The 13968-nt window shown below is 48.8% G+C and overlaps 1 protein-coding gene across 3 annotated transcripts in view; it reads left to right on the forward strand.

The window, feature by feature from the left end:
- The first annotated feature begins 1539 nt into the window (after positions 1 to 1539).
- The window catches only part of PCSK5 (proprotein convertase subtilisin/kexin type 5), a 449210-nt gene continuing 436781 nt past the window's right edge, over positions 1540 to 13968 (forward strand). For 2 of the 3 annotated variants that reach the window (XM_072762655.1, XM_026001535.2), the window contains exon 1: positions 1672 to 2226. In XM_072762655.1, coding sequence (XP_072618756.1) covers positions 2035 to 2226 — 192 coding nt within the window. In that variant the 5' untranslated portion in view covers positions 1672 to 2034. Of the gene's footprint in view, positions 2227 to 13968 lie in introns of all 3 variants that reach the window. The other variant, XM_026001533.2, reaches the window with a different exon arrangement.

The following is a 13968-nucleotide window of genomic DNA, read 5'->3' on the forward strand; positions in this document are numbered from 1 at the left end:
TTTCTTCAGTGTCCAGCACAGAGCCTGGCAAGTCAGAGGTGCTCCAGAGATGTTCCAAATCAGTCCAACAGAATAAAATATTTGTCCTTCTGCAAATGACTGACCTCTTCTGACCTTCCACATCTTCATCAGCTAAGATGGGGTGGGGTGGGGGATAATGTTATTTTCGTGAGTTTGGTTTCAAGATTAGATAACATACATGGAAGACCTTAGACAATGTCTAAAATGTCATAAAGCGATAATTTCACTTTTTTGGGGTTTCATGAACTTTATGAGTTTTGAGTTGGCAGATACGGTTGAACGGCTGAGGGGAGAAAGGGAGAACAGTGGGGCCCGAGGCAGATAAAAGAATCATTATCCAAAGCTAGAGGTGTGATAGGTTAATTCATCTCAAATACATTTAACCAACGCTTAAGAAGAAAAAGATTGGCGGGGGAGGGGGATTGGGAAAAGCAGAGAAAATAAAGGGGGCGGGTGGGAGTTAGGGGTATGGTGAATACTCCTGAGGCCAGCTGAGTTGTTACATCAAGGGTACATTTTCTTTCCGTGAGAGATCGTCCTGTGCCACCAAAAAGAGGCAGGGAGGTGGCTCTGCAGAAAGAGCTTGGGTTAATCCAAGCTCGCTCCTGCCCGGGCAGTCACAGCGCTGGAGACAGTAAGGAAGCCGGCGCAGGCCCAGGTTTCATCTGAACTTCCTCTGCGGTCCTTTTTATATTGAAGTCTCTCGCTGTTGCAGGGCCGCGCTTGGAAAAGTTGGAAAACTTTTCCCTTGGTGGAGAGAAAGCCGCCCTCATCAGACTCCGTGGGACGAATGAATGAATGTACTCCCTTGGCCCAACGTCTCCATCCACTTTGGTACCAGATATTCACAGAAACATCTTTCCTCAATGCTGCGACTGGAATTTTACTCTCCGGTGGCTTCGCCTCGCCTCCTATCAGATGCACAGATTTCGAAAGTCAGCAGGCAGCAGACTCGGCTTCGGAGCCACGGTGGTTTGGGTTTTGCAAGAGTCGATGCGCGGTCCGGTCCCGCGTGGTGGCCTCTCCCGGGAGCAGGGTGTGTAACATAAACAGCTGCTGAAAAGCGTGGAGGATTAACGAAGTGAAAATCTCGAGTTATTCGTTCGGCAATTGACACGCAAGTGACCTTCCTAAATACGGAGTCGTTTAAGGAGGTTCAGAGCCAGGATGAATGAATCCTCGGGGCGCTCGGCCGGCACCGACCTGGAGATCTCCGCCGTCTTTCGCGGAGGGGCGGTAAATCCGTTCCAACGCGAGGAGGAGAGGAAGAGAAGGGGGCAGAGCCGCGGCGCCCGGAGCCCCCCTCGCAGCCCTTTGGAGAGAGTCTCGCTTGGGCCGCCCGGGACCCTTGGAGGTTACAGCCCCGGGAAGCCGGCGGCGCTAGGACCTGGCTGGCGCCTGGCTGCGGCCGCGCTCCGGCGGGCGGAGGAGGGAGCGGAGGAGGGGGCTGTGGGAGAGGAGGGGTGTCGGGGGGCGGGGGAGTCATTTATGCAGAGCAGGCGCTGCTGCCATTGCCGCTCACACTCCCCGCGCGCCGCTCGGAGCCGGAGGGAGCGCAGGGAGCGAGCTAGCGAGCGCTCGGAGCCCGGGCCAGCAGAGGGGGCGCCCGGCCGCTGCCTGCACCGCCGCCTCCGCCGCGCTCCGGGGCCCGGGGAGGAGCGAGGGCGAGTCGGAGTCGGGAGCCGAGCGGCCGAGCCCCGACTGCGGGAGGGCGCCTGCCCCGCCGCCGCCTGCGCCCGGGCCGGGGAGCCCCGCCGCTCGCCCTGCGGGCCGGAGGGCAGGGAGCGCAGGTCCCCGCAGCCCCAGGGATGGTCTAGGCGGTCCAGCCTCACCGCGAGGCTCGCCGTTCGCTCCCAGCCGGGGCTCGCCGCCTCCTGCGGATCGCCCGGGGCTGCGCGCCGCGGCGGCCGGGGGCTGCGCGCCGGGGCGGCCCAGGCCGGAGAAGTTAGTTGTGCGCGCGGCTCGTGCGCGGAGTCCGCGAGCGGGCGAGGGAGGCGGAGAGGCGCCGGGGCCATGGGCTGGGGGAGCCGCGGCTGCGGCCCGGGACGCCTGGACCTGCTGTGCGTGCTGGCGCTGCTCGGGGGCTGCCTGCTTCCCGTGTGCCGGACGCGCGTCTACACCAACCACTGGGCGGTCAAGATCGCCGGCGGCTTCCCGGAGGCCGACCGCATCGCCAGCAAGTACGGATTCATCAACATAGGACAGGTAACGACGGGCTGGCCGGGGCCCTGGCCCCGAAGCTGCCGGGGCAGGGGCAGCCTCCAGCGACTTCGCGCTTCTTGCCCCCCCCCCCCCCCCGGGCAGCCCCCTTCCCCCTCTTCCAGATGTGCTCTTGCAGCTGTTGCCCTAACTCTTGAGCGGTTTTCTCTCTCTCTTACACACACACACACTCCCCAAAGTTACTAGGGTTGGTTTTGTTTACTTTTTTTTTTTTTTTTTTTTCCTTTGCAAGCCGCGAGGGACAGGTAGGGTCTCTGGAAAAATCCAGAGTGTGCATACCCCCGTGGTGGTTGCAGACCCTACCGGATCTTTTGACCTGGAAAGTCGGAGAGCATTGGTGGCCTGAGCTCCTTTTTTTGGGGGGGGGGGGCGGTTAGAGGGGTGAGCGCGCTCCTTGCGGTTTCTGAGAGCCAAGCGTAAGGAGAAGGCGAGGAAGGGAAAGCCTTCCCGGCTCGGACCTGAATTTAGCCCAGAAAGTAGTTTGCTCCCCCCGCGGGAGAGCACCGCCGGGCGCTGGAGGCGAAGGAGGCGCGGGGACTGGAGCTGGAAGGAGGAGGGAGGCGGCGGGAGGGGAAGGGAGGGCCGGACCCGGCGTGAGCGCAGATGTGGGGAGACACCTCCCGGCTTCCTCGGCTCCCTGGGGAGATCCGAGTGGGGCCTCGCGGAGCGGGGCGGGAGAAGGAAGGTGGGCAGCTCCCGAGCCCCGCTGGCTGGTCCTGCTCGGGGGGAGCTGCGGGGCTCCCCGCGGGTAGGGGCGCGCAGGGCCCAGAGGCGGGCGGGCAGCGGGCGCGGGGCGTGCGGGGCGCCGCTCCCGGGCTTTCCGCACAGCCGCCCAGCTGGGAGACAATGAATTAAACGGTGCTGCGGGGCTGATCGGGAGCGCAACAGATTTGGAGGTCCTTCCGAGCCAAACGATCCTCGCCCTCCTCCCTGTAAGAAATGAGAGCGGCGAGGGCCGCGGACACGGGTCCGAGAAAGTGACGCGATGGTCCCGCCCCGCCCCGCCCCGCCCCCCGTACTCTCACACCTCCGTGACTCACTTCTCCAGGCCTGGCTGCAGGAGGGGGCTCTGGCCAGACCTTGGCCGGACTGTGCTGGGGGTGGGCGGCGAGGGTGATGGGGCACCTCGGCGGCAGACCCGCTTCTGGGACTGCTCCGGATGCACGTGCCCTGCGTGCTCTCCCGGGGTGGAGGGAAAGGAAGGGGCTGCGGGTGCCCCGGGACCGAGAGGGCACAGACGGTGCCTGGTGCTATTGCAATCCACGTCCAGGAACGGGAGCCCGGAGCGCTGAGCCCCGCAGCTGCCTGGGGGATGCGGCACTGAGGGAGGGAGGCAGAGCGCCCGTCACTGCATCTGGAAGGGGATAGGGAGCGCTGGGGGCGGGGGTGGGGGTGGGGGTGGGGGTGGGGGGGCTCTTCAAAGGAGCGGGAGCCTGAGGTTTGGGGCTTTACGGGTCAAGAGGGACGACGTGTTCCCGAGAGGCCAGTCCTTTGAGGACGGAAACCAGGGCAAGGGGCAAAGTCTTTATCCACCCCCGCCACGCCCCCTACAAACACACACACACACACATACACACACATATACACACAGCTTGGTCGGTCCCTATCCAACACACACCCGGAAGCAAGAAAGGAAGAAAGGAAGGAAGGAAAAGAAAGGGAAGGGAAGGGAGCTAGATTTTGTTGCCCGAGTGCCTGTCATCTTCAGGAGAGTTCTATCCTAATGGTTTGTAAGGATCCTACTAGCTTCGTATTTCATCAGAAGAAAACAGAATCTCTCCTCCTTTTACATGAGCTTAAAATTGGGTGCTGGGTGTGACCCTGGAATGTAACTGGGAACCCTAACAATCAAAGGAGCCTTGTTAATTATCTTTCCAGAGGTGCATCTCCCATATAGGAGACATATTTAGAAAATAAGTTCTTGAACATACATTTTTTGGGGGTTGGGGGTAATCTGCAAAATGACCATTTGGGTGGCTGTCCCCGCCCACTCAGCAAATTGGAAACCCAAGATCCTGGAGAGGATGACCCACAGAGGGTCATCCAGCTAGATGGTGGCAAAACCATGATTCAGACCTAGGACTCTCTGGCTCAGGCCTCCTCCTGTGTGAACCCTGCCTTTTAGGGTATCTCCCCCTCCACTATCCCATAGGAGGAAAGAAGAACAAAGTAACATCCCCAGTTCCCTGATTTAGTGGCTCAGTAGACTGGGAACAAATGTTCAGTATTAATTCACAGATACTTGTTTCAAACGGACCTGGACTTCTTGACTCTGAGAAGCTTCATGACTTGCAAGAGGAGAAATACCTGTTTCTTAATGAACTCATTAAATAGAACTGAGATATTGCAGAGCCTGGCAGAGTGAGGGAGGAGATTCTGTCCCCGAACCCACTTTGAGCAAGCAGACACTGCAGTGTCGTGTGACTTCACCTGACTGTGTTTACAGGATGTCTTCTGATGAAGAGTGGTGGCTTTTCATTTAAAAAGTGATGCAAAGAAACTTTCCGTACAGATGACACCAAATACCATTTATTGTGGTTTTTACAATCCCAGTGAAGAAATTTAGTGCTTTCAAAGGTTGCAGAGGACCCCTTGAACTGATGCCATAACAGTGTAAAAAGGTCAGCGAGCCTTACAGTGTGAAGCGTTTGCTCTGTAGATCAAAGGTGGGGGGGGGTGGGGGGAGGGTGACACTATGCTAAGTCTTTGGGGTGGTGAATGGAGTTCACACATGCACTTTCCCTGCAGTGTGAGGGCCAAACATATATCTTATTCTTCTTTTACTGCCCTGACCTTTTAACACTTTAGACATCCTCTTGTTATTCTTTCTTTGCATCTCCATCCCTAAGCCAGTGGCTCTTCCATTGAGGGCAGGGACTAATTTGTAGACGTTTCTGGAATGTTCTGTCTTTACCCATTTGGGCTTGGGGTCCCACCTCGTGGGTCACAGATTGGAACTGAGACCTCTTATTGCCAGTGACAGCATTTAATACGTCGGGGGTGTTTCTGACGTCTTTAGTGCAATATTTTAGGTGAGTAAGGTAGTGAATTTTCACCACAGCTAAGGTACAGTTTGGGCTACTCAGAATTTCTGTGTGATGTTCTATATGGCCTCTTAGCACTTAGAGTCACCAGAGGTAGAAATCTCTGGCCTCGAGAATTCCACAGAAAAAGAGTAGGTGTGCCTCTTGCATTCATGAAAAATAGGATGCGCAGAGGAACACAAGAGCGAGCAAGCGGACAGGCAAAAAGGACATGCTTGGCTTCCTGGAAGGGAAGAGTAATGAGACTTCTCTTGCTTTTGGCTACAGAGGTAGCATTATGTTTTGATAGGTTTTCCACATAATGGGAGTATTTGTGGATGGTTATGCCTTGGAAATCTGAAATGATGCCATCATCAGTAGTAGTAGTAGTTGTCGTCATGTTGGTGTGTATCCTGTTTTGCTTGGTACTAGATTGCCCTTTCTTCCCCTGCCGGCCCTGACTGCCAGGCCTCCTAGGCTCTGGGATGCCCTGCCTGTGGCCTCATGCGGATGGAAGGGAGGCCTTGGTCCTCCCTCCCAATCCATGCTCTGACTCTCAGAACTAACAGTGTAGTGGTCAGAGGGTGGCAGTGACAGAAAGGAATGAAGACCTGACATGGTGTTAATTGTGAACCTTTGTTTGGACTAACTCTACAAACCGGCAGGGCTTAATTTCTGGTTATTTGAACTCAGAAGCTCCCTTGTGGGGGTTGTTTGCCGTGTGCAAGAGCTGTATTTATCCTTCTGTGAATTGCATATAATCCTTGATCCCAAACTGAGATTACCGGTAGCGAAAAGCTCTCCTCAAACCATGTAACTTATCTTGAGCGAGATTCCAGAAGGATAAAGCCAGATGCAAGCAGTACTAGGGAAATATTTTACCTGGAGTTCCCATTGAAAGCAGAGACTTGGAAACTCCAGGGATGCCACTTGCAAGGTCTTTGAAAGCAGGAAAGTCAGTGAACTTAATGGAGCCCCTGTGCCTCCATCTGTAAGATGATAAATCTCTAGATAACTGAGTTGACTGTGCATTGCTCAGAACATAGGCTTGCAGAGGAAGGTTTGTTGAATCTGAATCTGAAATAAGTGAGACTCCAACTTTATTTAGATAGGGAGAAAGGAAGACTTTTTTTTTTTTTAAACTGGGAGATGCAAAATGTGAAGATCAGGAAAATAAATTTTTAATGGCTGAGCAAAAAGCGCTAAATCAAAGCTTTGTAGACAGGGAAAATGGTTTTCCATTTCAACTAACAATATAAAATACTTTAAAAATAGTTTCTGTTGGACTCTAAACAATTCTGGCTGATTTCCCATGATGGTGCCTTCCTCCCTGCTTGATCCTTGTTGTGGTCCATTAAATATTATAGGATAAGCTCTCCGGAGATGGAAGACAGAGAAGAAAAATATCTGAGGATTGATTACCTTATAAAGCCTCTTACCTTGGTACGTTATATGAGATCGTATTTGAATTTATATTTTAATTCTGAATGTAGAGTTAGAAGCAGCATTTCCTAAGGATCTTTAGTAGGAGGAACTTTGTTCAGAGATGTGCCGAGGGCCTCCCACTCTGCTGATGAATTCTAACCTTTAAGTAATGTGGCGTGATCACGGTGCTGACAAACAGTGGCCAGTGGGTTCTGGGTGCATATGGTTGGCATTGCTAGTAGGGACGTGGCTAGCCTGCTGGGCTGAATGGGAGTGGACTGTGCTCCCCTCATTGCATTCTTAGGCATATTGTAAACAGCAAAATAAATCGATGTAGGAGTCCATCTGGCTTTGCGCAGCAGCTCTTCACACCCAAGAACTTCAGCCCCGACCCCCGCTAGCACCTCTCACATGCTTCGTTCTCATGAGCAGGAGAACCTCGACTGGAAAACAGCAATTCAGAGGGCTTGGCCTGGTGATGGTGGATCTGTTGCATTAACCTCATAGGTCAGGAATGGCTCATATGTGGCCATTGGGATTTGGGGGTCTATTGAAAATGAAAAACTACATTTTTACCCAAAGGCAGCTGAATTTGCCTTATCACTGTCTTTCATGAGCTTATATCCAGAGGTCTTAACCTTAAAGGTCAGCCAGAGAAGCAGGGTAGTGTGCTGGGAAAGTGGCCAGCGATGTCTGACTCTTTGGTTAAGGGAGGGAGTCCTGACCCAGAAACATCCCCTGGGCAGGGAGGGGTATTTGCCTTGTCTGTTCTAGTTATATGAAGCAGTGTCTGGGTTTTCCCAAGGCTGAAGTATCTCCAGGCATTGCTGTGCCTCGGGACTTTATCGCTTGGCTAATTCAGGTTGGATTCGATGACAGAGAATGACGCTTGGCTTCCTGGGTGGGGAAAAATGAATGCTTACAGACCTTCATGCCTGCTAGAATATATGTATGCAGATATATGGACGTGTGTACATCCATATGTATATATCTGTTAATTTTTATTTTTATCAAAGTTAAAGTTAAATATGCACATAATTTAGAGTGAAATTGCTCATGCAGTATTCTTACGAGTTTCAACAGATGAGATCTCTACATCTAAAGGTAGCAAGAAAGGACAATCAGTGCCAATAAACCCTTCAGTGTGGGTTAATCCCTGCAGGAAAATGAGACCAGAAAGAGAACAAGAGTAGGAGTCAGCAAGCTCAAGGGTTTTTTCTCTCATTAACCAACTTGACCCCCATTGCCTCATTTTTCAAAGAGGGGACCCTGTTACTACTTGAGCCACCTTGTGGGGTTGAAATCTGGTGCCTAATAACGAACACGAGTATATAAAGAAAGTAAGACTAGGAAGCATCACATGATCTACTGGGGCTCCAAGGAGATGCAAAGGCCACTAGAAGGAAAGTAAGAGAATGCCATGGTTCATGCTGGTTTCTTAGTGGAGTGACTTGAGACTTTCTAGATTCTTGTACTTGTCCCTGGGGATCGAGTAGGGGCTGGAAGGGGAAGGGGAAGGGGAGTCAGTGTCCTTGCTGATCCTCTCTTCAGAGGACAGGGATAGTTATACTTTTCCCTGAGGGCCATGGACAGAGGGCTAGGGCTGGGAGAACAGATGACAAAATCACCCAGCTAAAGTTCCTGATCTCTGGGTCAGACAGCTTTGTTTATAAGGCATAGACAACCTGGAGGATGCAAGATGTTTTATTTGAAGAATCACAGGATGCCTGGGTGGCTCAGTGGTTGAGCATCTGCCTTTGGCTCAGGTCAAGACCCCAGGGTCCTGGGATCGAGTCCCGCATCGGGCTCCCTGCTCAGTGGGGAGCCTGCTTCTCCCTCTGCCTGTGTCTCTGCTTTTCTCTCTGTCTTTCATGAATAAATAAAATCTTTTTAAAAAGTCAAAACACAGTGTTTTTTTTTAATTGAAGTGTAATTAACATAACAATGTTCCAGTAGTTTCAGATGTACAAAGTATTGATTGACCAATTGTATACATTACTCAGTGGTCACTGTGATAAGTGTGGTCACCATCTGTCAGCATACAACATTATTACAATATTATTGAGTATATTCCCTATGCTATCCTTTTGCGTTTGACTCAGATGTGAGTATGTATAGAGGAGTAATGGGAAACAAAATTGAAATATAGAAATATAGGAATACAGATGGGACTCTTCTGGGTGCAAGTGTTGAAAACCCAACCTCCTGCTGCTGAAATAAAACTAATAAACAATCAGATAAGGAAACAGGGACTCTGTTGATTAAACAGATCCGCATGTGGATCTGGTATATATGGTTCTGAAAACAGAAACTGAATTCTTGGTGCAAACAGGCCTTACCTGATGTGTACTTTCTTCATGGCAAAACCTATCCTGACCTATCCTGGGATTAATTAGGGCATTAATTTTTTTTTTTTTTGGTCTTGTCGCAGAAATGCATTTAGTGGGTTTGATTAGGAGGATGCTGTCCTTGAGGTGGGTTGAGGTGTATACAATACACTCCAGGATGTGTACTGTTGTACATTTCTTATCTGAAGAGTTCTGAATTCTGAAATGCATCTAGATCCCAGAGTTTCTATTTTATTTTTAAAAATATTTTATTTATTCATGAGAGACACATGGGGAGAGAGAGGCAGAGATACCGGCAGAGGGAGAAGCAGGCTCCCTGCAGAGCCTGATGCAGGACTCAATCCCAGGACCCTGGGATCATGACCTGAGCCAAAGGCAGATGCTCAACCACTGAGCCACCTAGAGGCCCCTAGATCTAAGAGTTTTTAAAAGGTGACTGTGAGTCTGTCCAGCTGAAAATCCGGAGGTAGTGCTAACGTCAGATATTCCTGTTTCCCTTTATTAGCTTTATTCTCACACAGGCCCTTTCTCCAAGGCAGCAAAGCTCGTATGATTCTTAGTACCTCCCTTACCTGCTATTGAAATAAACCCTGGAAAAAGACTCTAGTGCTTCCTCATAGGATTATATCTCTATTCAGAGGCCACTGACTTTGTCCTCTGGGATGGCAGTATGTTGGTGAGTCACCTTGGGTCACATATCTGCCCTTGAAGTGAGGGAGATATTGACTTTTGATGGACAACTCACAACTGGGGAGTTCCCCAAGGGAAAGGGGGTGCTGTTGCTGGGGAATGAGGGAAAGCAGAGGCAGGACAAGAATACCTCCCACTACAGATCAGGTTATATAAGGCCTTAAATGCTTGGGCTGGGGAGTTTCAACTTCATCCCATAGGACAAAGTGTTCCATTGAAGTTCCCTGAGAAGAGGTGACAGCCTGCTGACTCAACCCACATGAAGGTCTACCATGTAATATACATAAGATGTTCTCTGCTTTCAAGGAGGTGGGACATTTTTACTCATAGCTGTCATTCAGCAGGACAGGTATGAGTGGGGTAACAGACAGCACAGTATGGTTCAATCATTCGGCCTGGGAGGAATCTGCTGGTTGAGGTGTGCCTAAGGAGCGAGAGGAGGCAGACAGGCTGTTGTGTTGGTAAAAGTTATTGGTAATGAAGCAGAAGCTGAGCCAATGGAAGAGAATAGCTTTGGATTCTTGTAGCAGTGTGGAGTCGGTATGTCTTGGAGACTAAGTGGAAGTGAAGGTTGAGGAGGAGGGAGAAGGTGTAGGTAACTATAAAGTGTATGGCCACAGGACCAGGAGCATGGTGGACCCATTTATAGAATTGGGGCAATCTGCAGGAGCATTTGGAGAACAAAAGGGTAGGTTCAGCCTTAGTGTTGTTGGTAGAGAGGCACACAGATAGAAATCCACTGTGCAGAAGAGATTTGGCACAGGAAAGAAGTGAAGACAGGCACTCATCCTGTCTGTGGAAATGCATAGGATTGAGAAGGGATGCAGCATGGAGGGGGTGGAGCAGGCTGAGGATGGAGTCTTAGGGCAATGTCTCTACTTAAGGGTAAAGGGATAAAGGAGTATCGAAGAGTGAGGGAGGCCTCAAAAGTAGAGCCTGGAATCCATGGGAATAGGCGCTCCCTCTATAGAGTGTGCACCAGTGAAAAGAGCTGTAAAGAGAATCCAGCATATGAGAATTGAAATATGGCTTAAAGATTTGGTGATGAGGAGGTTGACTATGATCTTGATGCCAGGACTTGGTTGGATAATGAGGGGAACTCAAGGATGTGGGATAGAGGAAATGAGCACAGAAGGTTCTTACTGCACATGCCCACCTACTTGTGTTCTTCCTCTATCTCTCATCGATGCACGGGGTCAGCTAAGCTCACAGATCTAGAACCAAAAGGGTTTGACTCCTAACACTGCTACTACTTAGTGGGGGGACCCTAGGCAAGTGTCTTAGGTTCTCTGTGCCTCAGTTTCTTCATGCGTGAAAAAGATCCAATAGTATTTCTCTCATAGAATCATTGAGAGGATTAGTTAAAAGTAGTTAAAATAGTGTTGGGCACATACTACATAGTGTCTGTTATTAGATCTTGGGTTTTTTGTTTGTTTGTTTGTTTTTAACCAAGTAACACTCAGTTTCTATCTATGGTTTCATCCTATAGTTTTCACTTAACATTATATTGTGAGCCTTTTCCAAGGTTACTAAATAGTTTTAGACAAATTTTAATGGCTGCCTAATTGAAGGTATCACACTATGTTATAATTCGTGTGACTCTACTTGTATTTTGCCAGGGATAATCCTGACTTATGTATTGCCTTCATTAAGTATTTTTTAATATAATTAAAAGGGATCCCTGGGTGGTGCAGTGGTTTAGCGCCTGCCTTTGGCCCAGGGCACGATCCTGGGGACCAGGGATTGAATCCCACGTCGGGCTCCCGGTGCATGGAGCCTGCTTCTCCCTCTGCCTATGTCTCTGCCTCTCTCTCTCTCTCTGTGTGTGTGACTATCATAAATAAATAAAAATTAAAAGAAAAGTATTTTTTAATATCCCCTTTTACTTTCAGACATGTCTGAATTTGGAAGAGAAATGATATGGTTAACCTAACTGTATGCATATTTGTGTGTGTGTGTTTAATTACATGTCGTTCCACCAGCTAGGAGCCAGAGTGATGCCTCTTTCTCGTTTGGGTCCCCAGCACCTAGCACGGTGCATGGCATCAGAGAAGCACAGTGTACACTTGAGATAGGAAACATTACATAAAGACAAATAGGTTTGGAAGGCAAGAGGAGCACTGGTGCCTTGAGTGTAACATGGGGTGAGTGGAGTTTCCGGGGAGTTCAGGTTGAGGGGTAAAGGAACATACGTGTGGGATAGCTCAATCTCTTTAGTCACTGACTAGGTGAAGATCACCTGCAGACACTGGGAAGAGTTGGGTGAGTTTGGTGTCCACGTGCTTTGGTGTTTCGATACATGTTAAGGAAATTCTGATCAGAAGCCATAAAGAAAGGATGAGATGGTGCCATTTGTGACAACATGGATGGATGTAGAGGGTATTATGCTAAGTGAACTAAGTTTGGCTGAGAAAGACAAATACCATATGATCCCCTCATTCATATATGGAATTTAAAAAAGCCCACCAATGAATAAACAAACAAAAAGCGGAACCAGACTTATAAATACAGAGAATGAACTGTTGGCTGCTGGAGGGGAGGGGGTGGGGGATGGGCAAAATGGGTGAAGGGGTGAGAGACAGGAGGCTTCTAGTGATGGAATGAATAAGTCCTGGGGATGAAAGGCACAGCATGAGAAATAACAGTCAGTGGGATTGTAACAGCATTGCATGGTGACAGATGGTAGTTACACTTGTGGTGAGCATAGAATGATGTATAGACTAGTCAAATCACTACACTGCACACCTGAAATGAATATAACATCATGTCTCAACTATACTTAAATTGGAAAAAAATAAAAGAATCAATGATGAATGACTATGGAAAGAATATAGCCAAATGGCAGTGAGATTATTTGCTGCTTGTTCTTAGTTATGGCTCAGCAAGTAGTGGTTGAATATTAATGAGCCAACAGATAAACCAAACTGTTATGGCTTTGTGCCTTGGCCACTAATGCTTAGACACCTGAGATCGGAACAGGACAGAATTTGCCAGGGTGAGAGAGAAGGGAAAAGATCTGTGGGCAGCTGCGGGTGGGCTAGGGGTAGGGGAAAATGGATCAACTAGCTCTTGAATACAAGGGGTCACACCTCTGAAGTGACACAGCACAGTGTCCAAGCTTTGAGGAGGGCAGAGAGGCCCAAATAGGGCTGGTGGACCCAAGAATGGGGTGGGCGTAGGAGCTGTGAGTACAAAATAAAAATGGAGGGCCAGTTTGGCAAGAGTGGAAGAAGTGGAGGCACAGGATGGAGGCATCCCAGAGGGTGGATGTGGATTGATTGATTAATTGATTGTAAGCTCCACGTTAGAGCTGTTCTGCTCTAACAGGTGGACATGCTGGTGAGCTGATTAACATTAAATAGAAAGTATTAAATAGAAAACTAGTGAAGGCCAGTGGGTTAGACAGAGTGGAGAAAGTGTGGGGCTGGGATGTTGGAAGTCTTTATCAGTTTGTATAAGATGAGGATCCCAAGTAATTGTGCTGGTGAACTCACTAGGCAGGTAAACGTGGCATGTACCCCACACTGCGATTGGATAAATTTAGGTATTATCACTACTTTCTCCATCTGTGTGCTATTATTTGTACTAGAGGTCCTGGATCAGCTTAAAGGATCAGGATAGACAACTGGATGATTGCTGTCAACTCCCGAATGTATCTTTCTGTGTTTGATTTTAAAACTGAAGATTGCATGGAACGCTGATTGTAGAGGGAGGAGTGTAAACGGAGAATGTGAAACCAGAAACAGTATTTAAGGATGATTTTAAAATGGCATATACTTTGTCACATGCTGTGGTTGCCTCTACCCTAAGTTGTCATATAGCCCACTTCCCTTATAATAAATCATTATTATAATTTATTCACATGACACATATTCTGCTCTTTATAAAATATATAGAAGCTGTGTTCTGAACACATCTTTAATGAATTCTTAGCCCAAACTGTACTGCCCTATAGGAATATACATATGTTTTTAAATATGTGTTTTAACAGTTATTTATAGATTGCTCTATATTTCATATATAATATTTTTAGATTGCTCTGTGTAATATTAGATTAATCTTGTTTGCATTTGTATGTAATCTGATAGCTAATTTAGGGTTAGCATCACAAAGGAAGCATTAAATTTCTAATTAAATCCGTGCATTATCTAAGAGGTTAATTCTATCTTGGGAAAATTATAATGTGGGTACCATACCAGCATTGAAATTAGTTAAGATTTATTAAAAGCAAGTCCTTTCCT

The sequence above is a fragment of the Vulpes vulpes genome, chromosome 1 (assembly GCF_048418805.1).
Source record: "Vulpes vulpes isolate BD-2025 chromosome 1, VulVul3, whole genome shotgun sequence".
Lineage (NCBI taxonomy): Eukaryota > Metazoa > Chordata > Mammalia > Carnivora > Canidae > Vulpes > Vulpes vulpes.